General features: G+C 31.6%; 3 protein-coding genes across 10 annotated transcripts; all 3 read left to right on the plus strand.

Moving 5' to 3' along the window:
• Nucleotides 1-265: 265 nt before the first annotated feature.
• Nucleotides 266-7,893, plus strand: LOC114191678 (ubiquitin carboxyl-terminal hydrolase 8-like). Its single transcript, XM_028081021.2, has 13 exons — nucleotides 266-574; nucleotides 716-904; nucleotides 1,880-2,021; nucleotides 2,121-2,180; nucleotides 2,270-2,365; nucleotides 2,625-2,966; nucleotides 3,079-3,219; nucleotides 3,405-3,575; nucleotides 3,959-4,216; nucleotides 4,351-4,502; nucleotides 5,893-6,429; nucleotides 6,629-6,902; nucleotides 7,432-7,893. Exons 1-13 carry the CDS (start codon nucleotides 300-302, stop codon nucleotides 7,537-7,539), a joined length of 2,745 nt encoding a protein of 914 aa, XP_027936822.2. The 5' UTR covers nucleotides 266-299; the 3' UTR covers nucleotides 7,540-7,893.
• A 922-nt stretch (nucleotides 7,894-8,815) lies between these two features.
• Nucleotides 8,816-12,287, plus strand: LOC114177007 (dihydroneopterin aldolase 2-like). 4 transcript variants are annotated; one of them, XM_028062226.2, is made up of 4 exons: nucleotides 8,816-8,959; nucleotides 10,090-10,170; nucleotides 11,485-11,686; nucleotides 11,829-12,287. In XM_028062226.2, the coding sequence occupies exons 3-4, from the start codon at nucleotides 11,490-11,492 to the stop codon at nucleotides 12,028-12,030; spliced, it is 399 nt and encodes a 132-aa protein (XP_027918027.1). In that variant the 5' UTR covers nucleotides 8,816-8,959; nucleotides 10,090-10,170; nucleotides 11,485-11,489; the 3' UTR covers nucleotides 12,031-12,287. The 4 variants fall into 4 exon arrangements, with proteins under 4 accessions (XP_027918027.1, XP_027918035.1, XP_027918052.1 ...); XM_028062234.2 differs by having other exon boundaries at nucleotides 8,832-8,953; XM_028062251.2 differs by having other exon boundaries at nucleotides 8,935-8,953; nucleotides 10,104-10,170.
• Nucleotides 12,288-17,685: 5,398 nt separating this feature from the next.
• Nucleotides 17,686-22,172, plus strand: LOC114193313 (uncharacterized). Of its 5 annotated transcripts, none has more exons than XM_028083061.2 (11): nucleotides 17,686-17,886; nucleotides 18,433-18,581; nucleotides 18,706-18,824; nucleotides 19,107-19,215; nucleotides 19,331-19,370; nucleotides 19,492-19,581; nucleotides 19,693-19,792; nucleotides 19,876-20,003; nucleotides 20,335-20,437; nucleotides 20,637-21,394; nucleotides 21,581-22,172. In XM_028083061.2, exons 2-11 carry the CDS (start codon nucleotides 18,443-18,445, stop codon nucleotides 21,816-21,818), a joined length of 1,824 nt encoding a protein of 607 aa, XP_027938862.1. In that variant the 5' UTR covers nucleotides 17,686-17,886; nucleotides 18,433-18,442; the 3' UTR covers nucleotides 21,819-22,172. The 5 variants fall into 5 exon arrangements, with proteins under 5 accessions (XP_027938862.1, XP_027938871.1, XP_027938854.1 ...); XM_028083070.2 differs by having other exon boundaries at nucleotides 17,701-17,805; XM_028083053.2 differs by having other exon boundaries at nucleotides 17,726-17,886; nucleotides 18,410-18,581.
• Nucleotides 22,173-22,782: the final 610 nt, after the last annotated feature.

A 22,782-nucleotide genomic window follows, 5' to 3' on the forward strand; every position in this document is an offset into this window, starting at 1 on the left:
AGATTATTAATTTCAAATTAAAAGATTTGACACGTTATATCTTTATTTGATTTGAAATCCATTGTGATAAAAGTGTGTTTTATCTTCCAGGTGGGGTTTCATTTCCCAAAGCGACAATAATCATATAAGGGAAAATTACGATCAGATTAATGGATTTATGAATTAATATTAGGATTAATTTTATTTTATGTTTTTGAAAAAAAGGTGGGCGAAAAAATTAGAAATGTGTGATTGCTGTTTTAAAACGTGATAATGGTGAGTTTGAGGGACCGAAAAGGAGTTAAAGGGAGCGCAATTCTATGACCCGTTTTTCTGAGAGGCTCCGTTTGCGCTGGTTGTTTCCGAAACCGACCCGTTTTCTCGCTCTTGTTTCTCTCTCCACTCTTCATCATCTCTGCAAGTCCCTCGTTCGCTTCCTACTCTCCCAAACCCTACCCTTCCTCGCTATGGACAACTTCTTCTCCGACTACCTCTCCGACGACTTCGATTCCTCTCCCTACCGTCCCCACCGCCGCTTCCTCCAAGACCACGACCTTGATTTTGCCCACGAGAGGGTCTACCTCCTCCCCTACAGGTACCTGCCGCACTCAATCATTCTTTTCATTATTTGTGTCAGGGAAAACCAAAAATGTCTTTCGGATTCTTTCAATTGCTTGCATTGGAAATTTTGTTCTTTTTTGTGGGAATTTGATTTTGTTGTTCTGGTGGACTGAAGGTGGCTGGTGGAAGCGGCAGATGAAGCTGATCGAAGAGAGGGTGTGCTTTATACGGTGACGTGTAATTCCGATTCCGACTCCGAAATTTTGCTTCATCTGAGGAAGGAGGAGGAGCGCCACAAGATTGGGGTTTCTGGTCGTCAGTATGCGTTGGTTCCGGAGGGATTTTGGTTGCGAACACTCAAACGGTGAGTCACCGTAATGGTGCGGTTTTTACTTGAAGGTGCTGTTTCATTGAGATTAAACGATGTTTTGATGTGTTTATAGGGATTGTGGGTTTTTGCATGTTTTAGGCATGGTGTCTATGTTTCTATTATTTGCTCATTCATTCGTTTTTTGGATTAGAAGTTGGCTAATGGGATAGTCTAGATAATTGTCTGATTGAGGAAGTCCATTGGGGTGTTGGTGTGCTTTGCAATTTCAGCTCTAAGATGTAGTCTCCATCCACAAGGCCAAAATGTGTGTTCCCAGGCCGTACCCACTATATCAAGGGTTTATTAGAGACCTTAGTTGATACTAAGTCAACCCTAGGAGATGCACAGACATAATAGTTCACAATCACATCCTTTACCTGCTCTTGCTCCTCAAGCTGGTAAGCAAATACTAAGAGCCTGAAAAGTTGAAGTGGTGGATAATTATTTAAGGATCAGATTATAAATGTTCCTCCAATACAGCCTGTGGGTAATTATCGTATGGTGTTGACAGAAATGGCTGCAAGAACAACTGAGTGCAGTAAATGAGTCGTGGAGCAATAAGGTACCCTGTTTGCTAGGAGTGTGCTTGTCTTTCTTTAGTGCCTGTGTGACACTAAATGCACCAGCCATAAGGTTTTATTATGAATGGGAAGCTACGTCCTTTTATGCCATTTATTCTGGCCCCTTCCCTTTCATTGTATCTGTTATGTGTTGCTACAATTCACTTTTCTGAATCATTCTATGCGTAGTTATAGAAATCCAACATTGATTTGCATTTTGTTGCTGCTTTTCCACTAGAAAAATGATTTTAACAGCAATGAACAATATTATAGGTCTTCTACTGATGAATGCTCTCCTGCCAGATTATTTCCTTTTCAAGCTAAAAAACATTTCTAGATGTTTCTTACAAGAACATATAGCATACAGATGCAGAAAATTGATCCATCGTTTATCTCACTCTTCTTGTAGGTATAATGATTCTAATAATGGAGTGAAAGATGTAGGAAGCCTCTCAAATGCAGAGGATTTTTTGCTAGAATTGTTCCCCTTGCAAGTTAAGATATTTGTTTCATGGGAAACTACTTCACTGGAAGCAAAAATAAGCCAAAAGGTTGAATTATTGACTTTCCTGCCGCTTTAATTGTATCTTGTCTTTTATTTAAAGTAGACATTTACAATCAATAATTGATAATAGCTGGCATGATTTCAGGAAAATGTGGCTGACTTCTATGAGAAAGCATGTGACATTTTCAATTCTTCATATAACCCAGTGAGTTAGTCATCTATTGATTTTATTGTTTTATAGGTTTTTTATATGATACATTGGTATTGTATAACTCTATTTTATTGATGTTGCAGATGCATATTTGGGACTTCTCAGGGCAGACGACACAGTTTTTCCTGAATGACAAATCAAGATTGCCACTTGACTCTTCTGGTCAATCTGTAAAAGAGGTAGTTGGTGATCCATCTTTTTTCTTCTTTATCTTCTTTTGATATAAGTTTGTTGAAGAAATTTCAATTTTGATGTGTTATAGCAAGGAAATAAATGTTTGGTTTAACCAATTGGGGAATATTGGAATCAATCTATGTAATTGATAAATTTAAATTTTATTTTTTAATCTCTATCTATAGTTTGGTTATGAGGTTCGAAAATACCAGTTACAGATATTCTGGCTGTTTATAGCATTTCAGCTGCATCATGTCTTTTCAGGTTACTTTGGAGTTACAAGTACATGGGCTTCCAGATTCTATGAGGGGTAATGGGGGAAATGAGATGATTTTAGATAGGTCTCAGATGGAATGTTCACGCAGTGGTTCTGTTACAATGAATGGAAGCACTGACAATGTACCCCCCTGCATAACAGCCAACTATTTTCGAGGTAGTAGTTATAGAGCAATTCGATCTTTGGGCTTGACAGGATTACAGAATCTTGGAAATACATGTTTTATGAATAGTGCCATTCAGTGTCTGGCTCACACCCCAAAGCTTGTTGATTTTTTCCTTGGAGATTACCATAAAGAGATTAATTATGAAAATCCGTTGGGGATGAATGTAAGCTGTTTATTTTCTGTTTTTAATTTGAAGTCTCATTTCTAAACATAATTTTTTTTGCTCTATTTTAGTTAATTTACATTGTTTATTTTTCTCTTCGCAATTGTTTCAGGGAGAACTAGCCCTAGCTTTTGGAGACTTGCTTAGAAAACTCTGGGTTCCCAGAGCTATGCCCATTGCACCGAGAACGTTCAAGACGAAACTGGCTAATTTTGCTCCTCAGTTTAGTGGTTATAGCCAGCATGACTCTCAAGTATACTTTCATCTTTTTCTTCTTATAATAGTAGTGGTCGTAATAATAATATATATTTTTATTGATGCAAAATGTGTTAAAACAGCTGTAGTTTCCATGGGCATCTCCTATCATTGATGAATTGTCTCTTTTTTTTGACACGAGAGGAAATAATTTTATAGAACATTGAAGTTTCTGGCATGTAGGAACTTCTTGCTTTTTTGTTGGATGGATTGCATGAAGACCTTAATCGAGTGAAACGCAAGCCATATCATGAAGTTAAGGATGCAGATGGTCGTCCAGATGAAGAAGTGGCAGAAGAATATTGGCGAAATCACCTTGCTCGCAATGACTCCATAGTAGTTGATTTGTGCCAAGTGAGTCTTATAGGGGTTTTCTCCTCTGTGATGTGAGAATCTCTTCTATAGATTTTTAACGTAATTTTGGGTTCGGCATCCCGTGTTTCTTTTTACCAGAGACGTATTAGAAAGTTTGACGGAATCAATCAAATGGATATCTCAGATATTTTAATTTCTTGCAAGCCAGATTATGAAATTATTATTGGGAAGAGGATTTTCATTATAGAAGTTATTGTTTTGGTGAACTGACTACTAGTTGGCACAGAACAGAACTCATTGACTGGTTACAATCATAATTATGAGATTTTAACTAATTTTTCTTAAGTTTTATTACCGAAGTAAAAGCTATACAGTTCATAGGAAGCTATAACAAATCTAAACTTTGTTCCCCTATCTTGTAGGGTCAGTTTCGGTCAACACTAGTTTGCCCTATTTGCAAGAAGGTTTCTATCACATTTGACCCTTTTATGTATCTATCTCTGCCTTTACCTTCTACAACGATACGGACCATGACTTTGACGGTCATAAGCACTGACGGAATTACATTGCCTTCTACACTTACGGTAACAGTACCTAAATGTGGAACACTGAAGGATCTTATAGGGGCTTTGAGTACTTCTTGTTCTCTGAGAGAAGATGAAACCCTCTTGTTGGCTGAGGTATGTTGCAAAATTTAGAAATTAAATAAAAACGTTGTTTGAGATATGTTAATTATAATTTACTAGGCCTTGTAAACATTTTTGTTTGTATTCTTATTATAATTATAATTATGACTTTATGGAGTTTTCTGCAGATATACAGGAATAAAATTTTTCGAGTATTCGAGAATCCTTCTGATTCATTAGGTGATATTAGAGATCAAGATAAAGTTGTCGCTTACCGAATGCCGAAGGATACTGAAACTACTCCCTTGGTTGTTTTTGTCCATGAACGTTCGGTGGAAAAGTAAGTTTCTCTATACTCCGATTCCAATCCATTTACAGAGAAGTAATTTGTTTCATCCCTTGAATATCCTTCTGTGCATGTCATGAATAACCATCATGTGCCCTAGGGCCAGAAGTACTGACTGATCCCACTGTGGCCATCATGATATGATAGAATATTTTTGTCTCATGGTATGACGTCAATTCATGGGAGCACTCCTAAAGTGACAGACCAACAACTTAAGTAGTGGGAAACACTATTATTTATTTTTGATAATTTATTTTGAAGAAAAAATTGAAGTTTAATTTAATGGTGAAGATAAAAGAATGTTGATAAATAATGATAGGTAGTTAAAAAATTATAAACTGGATCGTCCTTTGGCCGAGGGTCGTTGTGTTAGTGTTATAATTTGGTCAGTAGTATGTTGACTGAGCTGGAATGGGTTGAAAGTTAACACTAAGTTGTCTAGAAATTCTTCCAACTTGGTTGAAGAATGAAGATACCGATCCAGTTCAGGATGTTCAAGTTGGTCCCAAAGACGTTGCCAAATACCTCATGGCAGGAATCTTTTTTTGTGAACATTAAAGAAAGGAGTGCGTAAAATCCACGTAGTTTATATTATTCCAATTAATTGAATAATAATGTCTTTAAAACAAGGATCAAAGATAAAATTTTGATAACTAACCGCCCCTGTATAACAAGTAGGGCACACCCAATTGAGAGGGAGAGAAACACAGTCTCACCACCATGAGTTAAACCGTGAATGCTTGTGGCAATAAGTCCCTTCATACTTCTTGCTAGAACATAAACATATATAAAATAAAAGAGAGATAATTTAAAATAACTGAGATTTTTTTTTGTTAATTACAAGGATATACGTGTCTAAAAATAAATAAGATTATGAATGTTTATTTGAAAAAGAAAAACTAAAACTATAAATAAATTGGTTAGGATACAACTAAAATGATTTTTATTTGTATATTTAAAATTAATAATTATATATATCTACTATAGTTATAGAATCAAAAACGTTAGTATTGCCCCCAAGCATTTAATAATTTCACATTTTTCACCGCTCCAAGATTTAGATTAAAAACTCTTTAGACTTCATCATAATAAATTTATCCTAATACCCAGACAGCCTACCTAGTTGTCTAAGAATGTTAACATGGTTGGTTTATACAAGTTGTGCTGATATGCCTTGAGTGTAGAGCGTACACGTTTTCGGGTCTTCTGCAATAGCTTTTGTTTCTGAAATGCTTATGCTAGCAAATTTTGGTGTTAAATGTCTTGCTTATTTGTTAGGTGAGTCTGCTTTTTGAAATTATTCTGTCGGTCGTTTCTCAATTTGCTTACATTAATAACTGTGTTTTTATTTGGTGCACTAAATTTATTGTGTCATGTATTACAGTTTTGGGAAGGAAAGTTTGTTTGGTATTCCCCTTGTTACAAGGTTGTCCAATATTTCTTGTGGATATGATGTTCAAAGGGAATTTATGAAGATAATCAATCCATTTTTGATGCGTGCCAAAGATGTATCGGATGATTATGAAAATAATGAAGGTATCAGTAAAAGACCAAGTGAAGATGATGAATTGGGGGATACTACTAACTCCTGCGCAATAGGAAACGATGCAGACTCAATCGTTGGAACAGATGATGGCATACATTTGTCGACTGACTTTGAATTCTATTTACATGGAATGGAGAATGCCAAGTTAATATTGGACAAACCATTAACAGTCACAACGTTGACCAGGAAAGGGCCTGAGATAGTTGTCGTGTGGTCGGATAAGATGCTTAAAATGTATAATACATCTCTGCTTGACTCATTGCCCGAGGTTTTCAAGTCCCAGCTATTCACTAAGAGAATACAAGAATCAGTTTCTATTTACAAGTGCCTTGAAGCCTTCTTGAAAGAAGAACCTCTTGGGCCAGAAGACATGTGGTTAGTTGATATATAATATATCGTTTCTGTTATTTTATCTTTGGAGATTTTATTCTTTTATGCTTTAGAACATAGCCTCTTCAACACTACTGGCATCATGTTTTTTCTATGTTAATCAAAATCAATGTCCTGTATGCTGAAGACAAGATGTATATTACAGTCGTTCTGATGTTTAATATTGCAATTTGGTGTACACAAGGTACTGTCCTACCTGCAAAAAACCTCAGCAAGCAACTAAAAAACTAGATCTTTGGAGATTGCCTGAGGTCCTTGTTGTTCATTTGAAGAGGTTCTCATACAGCCGATACTTGAAGAACAAACTGGAAACATTTGTTGATTTCCCAATTAATAATCTGGACTTATCAACATATGTAGCATATGGGAATAGTCAATCTACCAACCGCTATGTGTTATACGCTATTAGTTGTCATTATGGAGGGTTAGGAGGAGGTCACTATACAGCATTTGTCCGAGTAAGTACCTCACAATTTGTAATATCTCGAACTCCGTTAAAACATTATAATGAATTCTTCTTTTTTATAATATTAGGATGTAACTATGTATCCATAGAAAAACCAAGAGCTTTGTTGGTTAGAGAAGACATTTGTTTGCTTTTATGTACTCATTCATTGTTACCTGAATTTCCCGTTTCCACAATTTCTATTTCAAATATTTATATTCAAGGAACAATTTTTTTTGTAACATGAAATGAAAACATTTTTCAAATCAAAAACAGGTCCCCTATAATGGCAAACAATTTCATGATACGAGTGTCCTGTGGTGTGGTAAAAGAGCTTTGGCAGAGGTGTTAGAGCACATAATCTGTTCATATAGTTTTATAATTTTCATGTAGTAAATAAATGTTTGACAATTGTAAGTGACATATGCAGTACAATCACATTGATTTATTTTAGTTGATAGTTTTTTGGGTTGTTTCGCCAATGTTTTTCAATGGTTAGTTTATTCTACACATTCTACTAATAAGTTTTTATTTTGTTGCAGTATGGCGATGATAAATGGTATGATTTTGATGACAGCAGAGTCGAAGCTGTTAACGAGGACACGATAAAGACTCCTGCTGCTTATGTTCTTTTCTACAGGAAAGTTTAGATTAATATTTTGGAGGCAATTGTGTAAAATTAGTCACAGCTACATGGAATGCTCCAGGCTTTTCAGACCAATACATGCGGTTCTCTGATTTCCTCTAAATTGCTGCATAAGCGGCACCGGTTGGGTTTTACTGAGAGAAGTGAAGAGAAATGCAAAGAATTTAATATTGTACAGCTTTTAGAAGCTACAGGTAAAAGAGGGTAGCACTTAAATTTTTAAACCCTGAGGTTAGATTAATTACACATGTCGCATGTACATATGCATCCTAAAAATGTTTAACCGATTTTTTTAGCAGATGTAGTTTATTTAAACCGTCATTATAAATGGAAAATTACACATTTTTTGCCTCGTTTATTTTTCAAATCATGTATAGTCAACTATAAGCTCTTTCATGTTAAGTAATAATCCATATGTCATGATAATAATGTTTTAGACATATTTATGATTTTATCTTAAAAATAAATTTAGATTTAGGTCTCATTTAAATATACGCTTATTTAGATTTAGATTTAGATTTAGCTTATTTACGTTTTCAAAATAGACGCAGCTTGTGCTTCGGTTAAATATATTGAACTACCATCTATTCCTAACATTTTAATTGAAGATGTAATCGAATAATGATCGGGCCGTATAGAAATTTTAGGCCATGTTTAGATGATCTTCATAAATTCCGATTAAAAGAGAAAAAGTAAAATTAGCTTTTTATAACATAACTTAAAATGATCATAACACGCCTTAATTTTAGATTTTTAAATAATAAATGATCCAATTCAAATTTAAATAAATAGATTGAACTTAAAATCAATAAATATAATTTTTTTTTGAGATAAACCTAAACCTAAAATAATATAAATTTAGATAATTGTGGATCGAATTTGACAATTTAGTGTTTTCTCACTCTTAAATATAATTATTAAACATATTTCTTATTAGCAGTAATATGCAATAGTGATTCACCTTTCAAATTATAAATCATATTGTTAGATATCATTATCACTTAAATTATTTTATTTTAAAAAAGTTGTAACACTATTAATCAAGATCATCGTGCTTTAGGGTTGGAATATACAAAATCTATTTTCTTAGACATGAAATGCAAAAGATTTGATAGACAATGATGATAATTGAGAAGTACAGTGATAATTCAACATCCAACAAATTTATAGAAGTGGTTAACACTTACTATTTTACATCATTTTTATTTTTTTATGCCCTAAAGATTTATTTTTTAATAATCACATTATTGTTAAAAATAAGTTCTGAATATCCAATCTGAAAAGTTGATTTAAACGTGTGGTAGGAGTAAAAGAGCACTAATATCTTAAGCATAAAGGGAAAGGTTTATCAAAGAGAGGAAAAACCTTTTCACTGCGCAGCTGCTGCTACTTTCTGGCAACACAGTCTTAGGAGCGAGGTCGAGGTTCTTTTTCCTCTTTCAATCCCTTTTCTTTCGTGTTCTATTCACACATGAATTATTTGTTCATCCATCGTCGGAAATATCAATTGCCCATTGCCCATCTGCTACGGTTTTTTTCTTTTTTAACCTCAAACATAGCTTGTGGCTACATGGAAAGGACTTCATAGTTGTTTAAAGCTTACTAAATTTATTCATCTAACTATCCAACTAAAACGAGCAATGCATTAATTCATTTCTTGATGTAAGTTTTGGAGAGTCCTTCTCTGGTTGAATTTGTCACTCTTCTGCGATTACTCTGCTGTTTGTGATGGTGAATTGAATTTGAGTTTACGTGGGGGGATTGCTTTAAAAATTGATTTGGGAAGGGGTTGAATGTTCTGTTTCCATTGCCTTTATTTGAGTAGTTTAGGAGTGTGAATGCATGGCTGGCATTTGGTGCTTAAATTGTTTGTGTGTGATGGATAGATTATGTTAAGAAGTGTTCTGGATTTGACATGCACTTGGGCGGAGCTTTCTGTTTTTAACTTAAATATTTGAAGGTCTATTGTGGGAAATAATGAAATGCTTGATAAATGAAATGCACGAAGTGAATGAATAATGTTTTGCAGATCTCGATCAAATTGTCTAGAATAGACAGGCCCTATCCATTCTTTATATGTTTAAGTATATGCTTGATTTTTCAACAATAAAATACATGTTTGATTCCAAATTTTTGACACATTTATTCCCATCCAATAGAACTTTTTTTTTTGGTAAAATTCAAAGACGTAGTAAAAACGTGTAAGTAAATGCAGTAAATATTACATCAATGCCATCATCAACTGTCCATTATTTAGACAAATACTTTAGCAGATTTTGGGTCTGGTTTCCAAAATATACTTTTGGAGTTGGATCTGGATTCATAAGTTTGATGATCAAAGTGAGTGTTTTTTTCTTCAGCTTTTGTGATATAAATGTCTCTGATTGTGTTGGTAACTATGAACATATCTGGTACTGTGTTTGATTATAATGGGTTGCATGATGGCTTTACCAAACTGTGAGCATATATAGTATTGTCCCCTGGGATAAATATTTTCAATACCGCCTAATATTTTTCTATTATAATTTTTACTCATTGGTACATTTTACTGCAGTTTTAAAATTGCAGGACGTTGTTCTCAAGGTTTTGAGCAGTTCTAGATTTTTATCATACCAGTTGAAAGAATTTCTGAGAGGTAAGACTTTCAAAAACAGATTAAATAAATATACTGAGATGCTTGTCTACTGCAATTTATTGGGATCTGCATCATTTTCACTTATTGGTGGCATTTTGAGCCTCTCTTGGGTGAACAAGTGGGTCCTAAATCTGCTTTATTGTTTGTTGTTTTGTGAATGGTACTAACTAAAAATACACACTACGTAAAACTGTAGTTTATTATAGTATAATGGAGAAAATTCAATTAGGAAGTGATCGATGTCCTTTGTAGAACTTATATCAGTGACTGATGTTTTCAAATTATGCAATAATTTAGGGAGCTCTCTGTTATTAAGAGATGTCATGCTTATCTTTATATTGGTTTAAAATATGCTCTGTTCTAGATATCAGATTTTTTTTTTTATACTTTTCGTAGATATAATATAACCCTTAACAGTTTAAAGTCCTGCTCTTTTTTAACACAATTGTTAGCTTTCTTACTATTTCAGCTTAAATACAAATGTCAAATAGTTTATAATAGTCTTTTTTAACACAATAAAGGGCTAAAGCATCTTTGTGACAGTTTCAATCTTCAGCTGTGTAGTTGCTTCAAAAGAAATTATCGCGCCTATGAGAATCACAACTAATTTGTTCACATGAATAAAACGTAGAGTTTGAAACCAGAAAAACTAGACATTGTGGATTGTATAAATTGTTTCGGCTATACTATGTTAAAAGTCTATTTACTTGAAACTCGTAGCCTGAAATCACAACTCATCCCAACATAAAATGATGAATAAACAGAGTGAAACTGCTACAAAGATGCCTTTATCGCTTTATTCTACTCGCCATAATGATGTTATCTGTATGGATTTTGATTTTAGTTATTTCAATTAAAACTATAAGCTTTTGGTATTTTTGGTTTGGCCAGAAGAAAGTGGGTCTGATTGGATATCTAGGAAGGGTTTTTTTTAAGTTTATGTTTCTGTTTGGTTGACTGGGTTAAGTCGTATAAAATTCAATAAAAGACCTTTTCTGGTACTGAACCTGTGATTCCCCTAATAGCACAAAGGTGCTAAACGATGACAACTTATGTTTTTACTGCATACTTGTGTGGTTAACAGAGTACATTCTAGACTCGAATGTGCATGGTGTACATGTATATGATACCGAGCAAGTCAAGTTTCAATGTTTCAGTCTTGATTATTAGCTAAAGCATTTTCTGTTTAGCAATTCAATGGTTCACTGTGAATCAGTAGGAAATAGTTTAACAAAGGACACTTTATTTTATATTTTATTTTATTTTTAAAATCAAATACACCAAACTTACATTTCTGTTTGTCAATTATTTTAGCTAAAATGGAATCTGATGCACTGACATGGGGAGACAAACTGGTACTGAGGGGATTATCATTCTATGGCTTTCATGGAGCAAAACCAGAAGAAAGGAAACTGGGCCAGAAGTTCGTGGTAGATATAGATGCTTGGATGGATCTCGCAGCTGCTGGCAAAACTGATCACTTATCAGATACAGTCAGTTACACAACAATATATGAGTGAGCGGCCAACAAATTTAGAACCTCTTTGTTCTGCTTTCGTCATTTCATTGCACAAACTTCTAGTGGCACTCTTCATATTGTTGAGTGTGCTAATTTAGTCGCTGTAATCTTATTAACATGTGAATTACTTGTGATACAGTATAGCCAAGGAAGTTCTTGAAGGGTCACCTCACAACCTTCTGGAATCAGTGGCCCAAAAAATTGCAATAGCAACTATGACAAATCATAAAGAAATTTTAGCTGTTCGAGTGAAGGTTGGAAAGCCTCATGTGGCAGTTCGAGGTCCAGTTGAGTACTTAGGCGTTGAGATTTATAGGCGGAGGAGTGATTTGTCAGCCTAAATTTTCACATTTGTTTTGGTTCCATTCTCAGTTACTGCTACAGGGTTTTTATATTTTCAAGATCCATTTGATGCAAAAGTAATGTAACTCTTTCCCATGTTTGGTATGGCCGGAAGAACTGCTCATAATAGTTTCCATATTTTCATCTTGTTTAGTAATGTAGTTGGGGTGTAATGTGTGTATCATCTGCCATCCCAACTGAAGAATTTTGTTAATATTCTTGCATTACAATATATTGAAATCATTACTCAACGAAAGTTTTTGTCTTATTATTATTATTTTTTGTTAAATAGATTATGAATGGTCAATCTAGAAACTGTTCAACGAGGACCACCACCCCTACATAAGAAAAATCTTGCAGTTCTTCTGAGACCTCTGACTCACAATCTCTACCTTGTCTCCCCTACACCTGAGAAACCTGAGCAACGACTTGATCATGAAAAACAACACTTATCTATGAAAGAGAATGATCAATATAGAAATCGATCAGCATAGTTTTCCCCATTTAGGCAATACCCTTCTGCAAATGTTTTGAAAATTTGGGCATTCAATAGTTCATCCTTATTCACACTAAATCTATAACGATTACTCATAGTACCAATGAAGTCAAGATTCTCAAAGTCTTAAACTTTCCAATATTACAAACAATCCCTGTATTATCTCAATATCATTAAATTTCCTAGCCTATAGTTATCAAGATTATTTTCATGTCTGACACAATAGCCTTCATAGCTAGACCAACGCTCGTGATTCTTAGGGTTCATGACAGAAATTTTATTAATCATTTTTAGAGTGGGTCGCGTGATTTTATTAAAGAAAATTATTTTTTGACTACTAAATTTTGATAATTTTCTTTTATAATTTTATGTGTCATTTTTTAAGTGATTTTTCATCTTTGTACTTTTTTATTTTTAATATTCTAAAATTACTTAGAAGATGACACCTCATGTAAGAAAAAATTGTCAAAATTTAATAGTTAAAATATCATTATCCTTTTATTAATAATACATGTATCTGATACATATGTATTGTATTTGTACATCATATCATATATATCATATGTGTACATCACATCATATCACATCATATGTATTTGGGTATCATATCGTAGGCTTTTGGATAACTAACTACATTTCTCTAATATTACCAAATTTTAACAATAGAAAATGATACTTTAATCCATTTTTTTACTCATTTTTAACCCACCATTTCAATCACCATTAGATCATCACATCATTAAAAAGAATAAAAAAAAATGATCTAATGATGATCAAAACAATGGGTTGAAAGTGAATAAAAAAGTGGATTAAAATATCATTTTCCTTTTTTAACAATGGCTAGATTTCGCATTGAATGGAATAATTCATCATCTCTGATTGTCCTTTCCATTTTAAATGTTTTGAATTCATTACCAACCTTCTTTATTATGTCTACAGCTGTTTTTTTTTTTCATGGAAAAAAATATATACAACTCTGAAATACTCTTACATTTATTAAAGTAATTTAAAAATAATAACTTGTTGAAATGTTTTATAATTCCGAAGTTAAATTTTCTTAAAAAACATGCATATTAACACTAGACAGTTCCAAACAATGCAAGGCACCTCATTAAATTTTAATTAATGATATGTGTGGTCCATGTGGATGAAGATATATGTCCAATCGCTTTATTTGTTTATCTTATGCTGCCAGCACTAAATGTCATCAAACTATATATATATATATATATATATATATATATATATATATATATATATATATTACATTCATCAAAGAAATGTTACATAAAAGTATCTTTCAAAATAATTAACTTAACAAAATAGTCTTAATATTTGTATTACATAATAACCCATCTATCTCACCTCTATTCTTCGATAAGTTATAACTATATTTTATATGTTATATATTAATTTTCCTTTATAATCCCTTTCTACACATTAAAAATTAATTAAATTTAATATAAATTTTAAACAACCGGTTATTTATTATATAATCATCATTATTATCTTTTACTTTTTAGAATATACAAAAATATGTATACATTTCTTTTACTAGTATTATATTATAAAATTATTTTAAATATAATTATTTACTCCATGTTTAAACACATAATCCATATCTTTCAGTTTTTATTATTTTTTAATATCTCAAAATAAATAGAAAAATAAAATCAAAATATATTTTAGTTATGTAAAAGCAAATACTTGAAGTGGGTGGTTTACTGAGTGTGGTGCAGCTATTTAAAGGACCCGTACTAGTCCTGAATCCCGTACCCTTTCTTTTATTTTTTTCGTAAAACTCGTGTGTAGGATGTGAATTATCCCTGAAAAAAGTTTTGTTTGAAAATAACCTTTAAAAAAAAAACAAAGATACAATTACTTTTCCCACCTTAACTATAATTAGTAGTTGGTGAAATAAGATTTCAAAGTTTTACGTTGTGTAAAAAATCAGAAAAATAAGAAAGGTAAAGGGATATAACAAAAAAAATATAATCTATAAATATTAAATTTAAAAATTTTATCTTTAAAGTGATGTCATATTTCTTACCCAATCAATTTATATCTTATAAATAATACAATTTTCCTTAAAATCTGAATAGTTGACCAGCAAAATTTTATTTTTGTACGATTTAAAAGTATATTTTTGAAGCCATTTATGACGTGTTTTATGTAGTTTCGAAATTGCCTTTTAAACAATTTTTGTAAATATTTATTTAAGTAAATCTCTTCAAACTCGGATTAGATCAAATAAAGTAAACGATTTTCTCACATATTAGTCGTAAAAGGTGTTTATAAAATGAGATTATAGTGTAACGTTATCTCAATAATATCACTGTCACTATAAAGATACAAAAGGATCGCACAAACAGTTAAATAAGCACTTTTATGCTTAAACAATGTTCTCATATATATAATGGTATAAAATTTGAATTCTTTAATATTATTTTAAATATGAAATCAATTATATATACTCTATGGCATTGAAGATTCTCGACAATATAAATCATTATTTTCAATAATATATTATCCACATCAATTTAATTATTAAAGAAATATGAGATTTAATGTATTTAAAAAATAAGATTTCTTTTTATCTTAAATAAGATTATGGTTTATATTTTTTTGAAGTTGGTACTTTGTTAAGATTAAAACAATTTATGCTTATAATTTATCTTTTGATCCAATATTTATATAATAAACTATAAATATATGATGATTCGTAAGAACAAGTTTCATATATCAAAAAGGTTAAAAAAAGCAAAAAAAAAAGAAAAGAGGATTGGATATAAAGAACTCAAACAAAACTTGTTTTAGAATAATGGCAGAATCTTTATAAGAGGTAAAAGAAGAAAAAGAAAGGCATGCAAGGAGGTGTTTACAATTTAGGATATTAAAGTATTTAAAGTATAATGATAAACATAGTTTTATTTATTTTTTACAATATAAAATTATAAAGACGTGAAAAGTAACATAATTTTAAAATTACTTGTTTATCCTTGCAAACACATTCAGAAAAGGACTATCTATCCTCCATAAATATTACCATATTAAACTAATTATAATGTCTACCAAAAGTTTCAATTTGTTCTCTTCCTTTCTCTTAGAAACTCTAAATAAAAAAACAAGTTCGATATATAATTTAGTTAAATCAAACTAAGGGATACATAAAATGGAGAATTTAATCAAAATTATGAATTTATACAAAGTGAGAGAACTAATAAATTGAGAATTAAATTATGAAAACAGAAATAAAAAATACCAAAATCTCAAAAACATTAATTTAATAACAGAAAAGTCTTAAAGGATGGGAAATGAAAGCTAACTTTCCCATGCTGGCATCTTCTGGAGACTTCTCCCAATCATTCTGTGATCTATCTTCCAATTTCATAAAAAGCATCATCAAGAAAAAAAAAAAAAAGATGATCCTATAATTTAGTGATGGAAATTGATAGAAAATTTTGAAATAATTTTGAGAAAGCTAAAATTTTAAATAAAATCATGAAAAATAAAAATGTAATTTAACGTACATGTATATTGAAAAATTAAAGAGAAAAAGTTGGAGAGCCCATAACCGAATTAATAAATGGCACCAAAGTGTAAGTAATTGACACACATGTTCATTAATGGATTGTGTATTTTATTTCAGCATTTTAACTTGTAACGACCAACCTAACCCAACCTTTATTCATTATAAATGATGTCTGGTCCTATTACATGGTAAAAATACTCACATTTGGATGATAAATTTCACCGACGGATAGGTTATAGTTAGTAACGGCAAATATTTATTATTTGTGAGTATTTTAATATTTATTTATAAATAGATTGGATACTGATATCATATTATCTGTATTTATGGATACCATTATCCATAAAATATTAAAATTAAAATTTAATTTATATTTCTAAGTTAAATTTAATTAAAATTATATTTTATTAGGTTAAATTTAAGTAATTAAAATTTAATTTAATTATACTTTATCCAAAAAATCCCCAAGTATTTTTTAAAAGCACCCGACCCGAGATGTTTTCATCCTAAAAATACAACCATTCACACACACTCTCTCTCTCTCCCTTCCCTTTCATATTTGATTTTACTCTGTTTTGATTCCACTTGCCTGTGGTTGCAGGACCACATTCTTCTTCTTCTTATTTGGATTTACTATTGTTTCATTCTTAATAAGACAATAGCATTTTGGAACAAGAGACATGAAGATAGATGGTTCTTTTCTCTAAATCTATCTGCTACAACACCTTTCACCAAAACCTTTTCGACATAACTATATCCAGGTAAAATGCAGACGAATTTCTGCTAGTATGTATAATTTTTATATTTTATACAATTTTCATATAATACGAAAGAAATAGATGAAAATATCATTTTTAAAAATAATTTAAAGATTAAAAACATATTTAATTTTTAATAAATGAATTTATTTATTTTTTATCTAAAAAGAATAAATTCACTAAAATTTAGTTAAAACATGTATAATTTAAAATTTAAACTATAAAACTTAATTTTGTTCTATTAACAACTGATTAAATGAATAAATTATAAAGGAATTGTTTCTTAAAAGTCTTCTTTAAATGACATTTAAACCATATGAAAATAGCTCTTATCCAACTAACAGTAAATGCAACATCGCATCAAGGATTAGTCTTCCACCCACTTAATAAGGATTAGTTATAAATAAAATAATTTAATCTTATACTATACCGGTTTTATTTTTTTTTACATTGAAAATATTTTTTTCTCCAAAAATAATTTTAAATATTTTTAATTTAATAAAAGTATAATTTCTATGATATCCTTAATATATAATAATTAAACTATCTAGTTTTTGTTTATAATTTTTTATCTAAATTTTAGTTTGAAATAAAATAAAAGAGACTGATGTCATTTTACTTTATTTTTAAGTATCATTTATTAAAATATTAGAAATTGTGAGTAACATTTATTAACATTGTTAGGAAGAATGATTCGTGTCTATCAACATCAAGAAACATAAATATTATTTTATTAAAAATTTAAATAAGGTGAATATCTATAGTAGAATTATAATCATTTAAAACCTATTTTTCATTAAATAAATATATATTTATATAAATATAATATTGCAGAGTCATACTCATGCGTAGATTAAGCAAGAATAATGGAGTTATTAAGTAAAGTTTTCTTCATACTAATAAGCTTGATCTGGTTTAGTTGTTCCCATGTCTGCTGGCAAACGCATTGGTGTTCTTTCCTGAAACAACTCTGTCTCTTCTCTGTGTGGTTAGGATAATTCACTGATTCTTGGTCGATGCAAATTTCAGATTTTTCTTGTATTAAAAACCAGAGCTTATCAACCGAATGGTTCGTGCAAGTGGGGTTTGTTTTTAATAAAGTTTCCTTCTTGAATTGGTATTAACGCCTATGTTTTAGCTATGAACTGGAAATGATTAGTACCTCTACTCACATGGTTTCATTAAATTTTGTCACCTGTTTCTCTTGGGTGTATCCAAATTTTGTTGCCAAGTGTCTCAGAATTTTCAATATTTTTGAGTTTTATTGGGGCAACTTGGTAGCTAGCCCACACTCACAGCTTCGAATGAACAACGTGTCTAAGAGTTATACACCTAAACACTCTCTTGGCCTTTTTTTTTTCCTTTTGTTAACATTAGTGGGGCTAGTGGGAGAAATTTTCTGGGACCAATTACTTGTTACAGTATGCTAATTTTGTTCTGTTTTCGATGAGATGTGAAATTGAACTTAATCTGAATGGATGTGGCTAGATAGTGTTTTTTACTCTCATCATTGGATTTCTATGATTTTGGCGAATGTTCAGTTTAGAATCTTAAAATTATAAATGGTTGTTTGGCACATGACTTGCTGATAGAAGGCTGATTCTTCTTTCCTTAGAGAGATAGAGATGGTGAAAAAAGGAAACATTGTTCAGTACAGGGAGAGGTTGGACAAGAGCCTTGCCTTACCTGATCTGACAGATGAACAGATACTCAAAACCCTTGTTAAAAGTCAACTCCAAGGCTCATCAAAAGTGGAAATTGAAGGTAATGATAGCATTTCCTAGTTCGCTTTGAGGTATTTTGCAGAAAAGGTACTAGGTGACAGATGTTATTATTTTAGGTAGTTATGTTTATCTTCTTTTATTTGTTTATTCATTTGGTGTTGCAGGATGTAATGAGAAATTAGTAGAAACCAAAACCAAGGAGATATATGACTTTCTTAGCATGTTGAGAAGTGCTTCTGGAGACAATAGTGCAGGATCTAGTACATCACGCTCTGATTGGAAAGTAAGCTATGGATGTCATGTTTTCTTCCCCTTTCAATTGCTTATTTAGATCATCCTCGGTTGATTTATACCTTGAACCTTTGTATCTTGTAACATGTGAAACAAAGGAGCAACGTTTTTATGTATTCTGGTTTGAAATTTTACTTCCATAATTTATGTTGACATTTGATATGAACTTTTATTATATGAAATATTAAGGTGAAATGCTAATTCTTATTAGAAAACAATAAAAACACGTTAAACAGTTACATTATTTGATCAACTTCTTGCTTTTTTTAAACAGTTAAAACAGGATACTGAAGATTTTCGAGTTATGTATCGCGAAGGACCAGAGGGAACTCCCTTTCATACATTGCTAGTTGAAGGCTATGTGGATGGGCCTCTAGATCTCTGTGAGTCATGCAACGATGAGCCAAAAATTTTAGCACAACCCTTTTAATTAGTTTAACAAGGGTCATGTTGTGATCTTAACATGAGAAATTTAACCTTTGTTACTTACAATAACAGCTTTGTGCCTTTCATGGGAGTCCTTCCTCTACAAGAAATGGTGAAAATCATATTGCAATACGTGCCTTTGCTTCTATTTGACATTATTTTTTTTATAACATAGAAGTTATTTGATTCTGTGTTGGGGTATATACCCTTTTCACAATTTTCAATTTTTCCAGGTGGCCTCAGTTTACTATTCCCAGTTTCAAAGTTCTGGTATCTGAACGTTTGCAGAGAGTCCAGATTGGGGAACATATCTCACTAGTTAGGTTTGTTTTGGCCCCATCAATTTAGTAAATTTACATTGTAGTGTGTGTCACTGACCATGATAAAAACCTTTATTTTTGAATGCTTATTATGCTGCTGATTGTGGAAGAAAGGATGAAGGTTCCATGGCCTCTATCTACAAGGGAAGCTATAGTGCGTTATTATCTTTTTGAGTACTTTCAAGATGACTTAGTAGTTGTTCTTTTGAATACGGTACTTCTTTATTTTTCTCTGGAAAGTTAATTCTAAGTCAGATCATCCAAGCTTCGAGAAATCCATGTTTAATTTGTTTTCAGGTCTCTGAGTCGACGAGCATTGACAATTTCAACATGAATGCAATTCCTGAGGCAAAGGATGTTGTGAGAATTGATTTGCTGGGAGGCTATGCAATGCAAAAGGTGTCATCAGAAAGAAGTTATTTTCGGTGAGTTTTAAGTCAGTACTAAAAACTTAGAAGTAGCCTGCAAAAAGATGAGTACAAGTATTGAATACGGTATGCATTGAGAATTGTTTTTAGGCCTATATAGTTAACTGAGCTTGTTCACAAGGGAGAGAAGAGAACAGTTTCTCTTACCAAAACTCTTAATGTAGTTGATATGTCTATATTTACTTGTCATCATGATTAGTGTAATACTCTTAGACTAATTCAAATGGCTTTAATTTTTAGAGTAATTGTATTGGTCAACTTCCAAGATGTGGTGAAAAATGATAAAAGGATTTCGGTTCCAAGGCTTAAATTGTGTAAAATTTTGTAGGATAATAGGAAATTTGGATATAAAGCTGGATTTTGTACCTCCATCCCTCATAAATTTCATTTCAAGGCAGCTCATCGGCAGTGGTTTCAGACTTTATCAGAAGGTTGTATATTCTTTTCAAATTTCATTTTCCTTAAGATATCTAGGAGGGTTTACCCTGCTCATGAACTTATTGTCACTTTATTTGCAAAGGCTAGTTAGAAGATTGGTTTCAGCTTATTTACCATTTTCTGCTTGCTCATGTATACATTACATACTTATTATTTTGTATTACATCAACTTCTCAAATTGTTATATTTTAGGCTGTGGCTTCGATGATGAGCAATGATAAAGATAAAGACATCAGCAAGGCCTTGGAGGACCCATTGTATGTTAGAATACGCGAAGCTTTAGTAACTGGGGAAGAGCTTAAGCAAGATGCAAGGTTTGTTCAAGCTGAGGAACTTATTCAAAGTGAGAAAAATGGGGTAAAAGAGAAAGATATATCCTGTGAGTATATAAGCAACCAACGTGCAGGTGGTGAAGAAGATGTAGAAGCAGGTTGTAAAGAGATTGTACAAGTTGAGGAAGATGTTAACAAGGTACTTGAAGTTCCAATCGAGGAAGGTGATTCATTGAGTGTGCTGATCAATGGCAAGGAGAATGGTGAGATTGAAGGTGCAGATAGTGAAGAGATTGTTGATATTGAAGGTGCAGATAGTGAAGAGATTGTTGAGATTGAGAAGGAAATGAACAAAGTGGGTGGCATTCCAACTGAGAAAGATGGTGCAAGAAGTGTTCTGAAGGATAAGAGGAATGGTTATGTACGCTCAGATGTGAGAAGGGCTCTAGAAACAATAGAGAGGGTTATTTCAACGGTTAAGGAACATGGATTTCATCCCCGAATGCCTACTTCAAACTCTGATGAGCAAAAGTTCCAGATGGAAAAAGTTGGCACAGTTGACTCAAGTTCTGCGAAACCTATTCAAGTATGTTTGAAGGATGATGATAGTGTCAAAGAATCAAGCAGCAATATACGGGAGGAAACTTCAGAAGAACCTGCGACGATACAAAGCTTCAGGTGATTTGTTTTACTCTTGTTATTTGAGTAATGTTATCTAATACTGGTTTACAGGGAAATCATTTTTGTATTGGGGCGTGTTATCCTTTAATATGATTTGTTTGGAAATATAAGCTAACTAGTACTTGGTTTGTTTATAGTGACTATGAATTTGACCAATGTTCTTACTATTTTTGGTTCCATAAGGCAGATAGAAACAAATCCAAACTTGAAGGAACTTAACCATAAGAAAGTTGCACCAGCTTCACCCGAACTTAATCTTTCAAGATCAATGGAAGTGAATCCGATTGATTCATCTTCTTTGAAAAGTGGAACAATAGTGGAGCAGACAGTAAGTGATAATAAACCATTAAACAATTATGCAGAGGACATGAAAAAATCAACCAAGGAGATGAGGTATAGATACTGTTGTTTCATGAATTAGCTAAAACCATAAAAGTTTGGAAGACGATAGAAGAATAAAACAGAGAGATATGATCAACTTGCAACACAATGATAAGGTTTGATGTTTATTTATCCGAAGATCACTGGTAAAATGTTCACACGTGTTAATTTTGTCCACTAATTATTACCATTGATGCTGCTCAATCAATCTCTAAAGTTAAGTTTATTTAGAAATGTAAGATTGGTTAATTAGAGATTAGGCAGACATATCTAAAAGTACAAATGTATATTGGTATATCAATTAAACGATATACTTTTGTAAATTACTCTTTTTCCTGGCCTATGTACACTTGTAACATTTATCTTATATTTTATTTATGTTCTTCACATTTTAGTTTCTGTCTCAAATTCCTTTAAAGTAATAATTTCCCATTACCGTACTTTTTTTAAAAATTTCCAAAATTTATTTAGTTCAAAAGCTGACGCCTTTTCTCTTTATTCAAAAGAGTAAAATTTCTATTTTCTTTAAATAGAGATCAAAATGTATTTTTTTTAAAATAAAAATAAACGTGCGTAAGTTTTGTTTTCTTTTTGAAAATCACATTCAAAATATACAATGTAATGTTTTACTTAAACATTTAACCTTCCAGCTCAAATTTTATAACTTGTATCGAACTAAATCCATTTATGAATAATTTTATATTTATGTAACAAAATATTTCTGCTCAATTATATAAATTAAAGTACAAATCGGACTACGAATTGTTGCTTCTATTCAATAAAAAGTCTTATTAAAGTGTAATTTATAAGTATATTTTATATTTTCAAATTTAAAAAATATTATTCGATTATTGCATTAACGTTTTATTTAAATAATTGTCATTTTATTTTATAACAACTGTCTCGTATTATTTGTCAAAGAAAATGACCAAAATAATGACGAGAAAAAAGTACACGTTGTAGAGGAGTTTTTGTCCTTTAACTGAGAAAATAAAATAAAATAA

This window comes from Vigna unguiculata, chromosome 1 (genome assembly GCF_037176805.1).
Source record: "Vigna unguiculata cultivar grain cowpea cultivar isolate G323 ecotype 2 chromosome 1, ASM3717680v1, whole genome shotgun sequence".
NCBI classification, from domain to species: domain Eukaryota; kingdom Viridiplantae; phylum Streptophyta; class Magnoliopsida; order Fabales; family Fabaceae; genus Vigna; species Vigna unguiculata.

Excerpts from the sequence above, each read along its gene's own strand:
- LOC114191678 (XM_028081021.2), top strand. The coding sequence starts at position 300 with ATGACCCGTTTTTCTGAGAGGCTCCGTTTGCGCTGGTTGTTTCCGAAA. Across the intron at positions 575-715 it reads GTCTACCTCCTCCCCTACAG|GTGGCTGGTGGAAGCGGCAG; the intron begins GTACCTGCCGCA and ends GGTGGACTGAAG. Across the intron at positions 6,903-7,431 it reads ACTATACAGCATTTGTCCGA|TATGGCGATGATAAATGGTA; the intron begins GTAAGTACCTCA and ends ATTTTGTTGCAG.
- LOC114177007 (XM_028062226.2), top strand. The coding sequence starts at position 11,490 with ATGGAATCTGATGCACTGACATGGGGAGACAAACTGGTACTGAGGGGA. Across the intron at positions 11,687-11,828 it reads AGTTACACAACAATATATGA|TATAGCCAAGGAAGTTCTTG; the intron begins GTGAGCGGCCAA and ends CTTGTGATACAG.
- LOC114193313 (XM_028083053.2), top strand. Across the intron at positions 18,582-18,705 it reads ATCAAAAGTGGAAATTGAAG|GATGTAATGAGAAATTAGTA; the intron begins GTAATGATAGCA and ends TTGGTGTTGCAG. Across the intron at positions 21,395-21,580 it reads GCGACGATACAAAGCTTCAG|GCAGATAGAAACAAATCCAA; the intron begins GTGATTTGTTTT and ends TGGTTCCATAAG.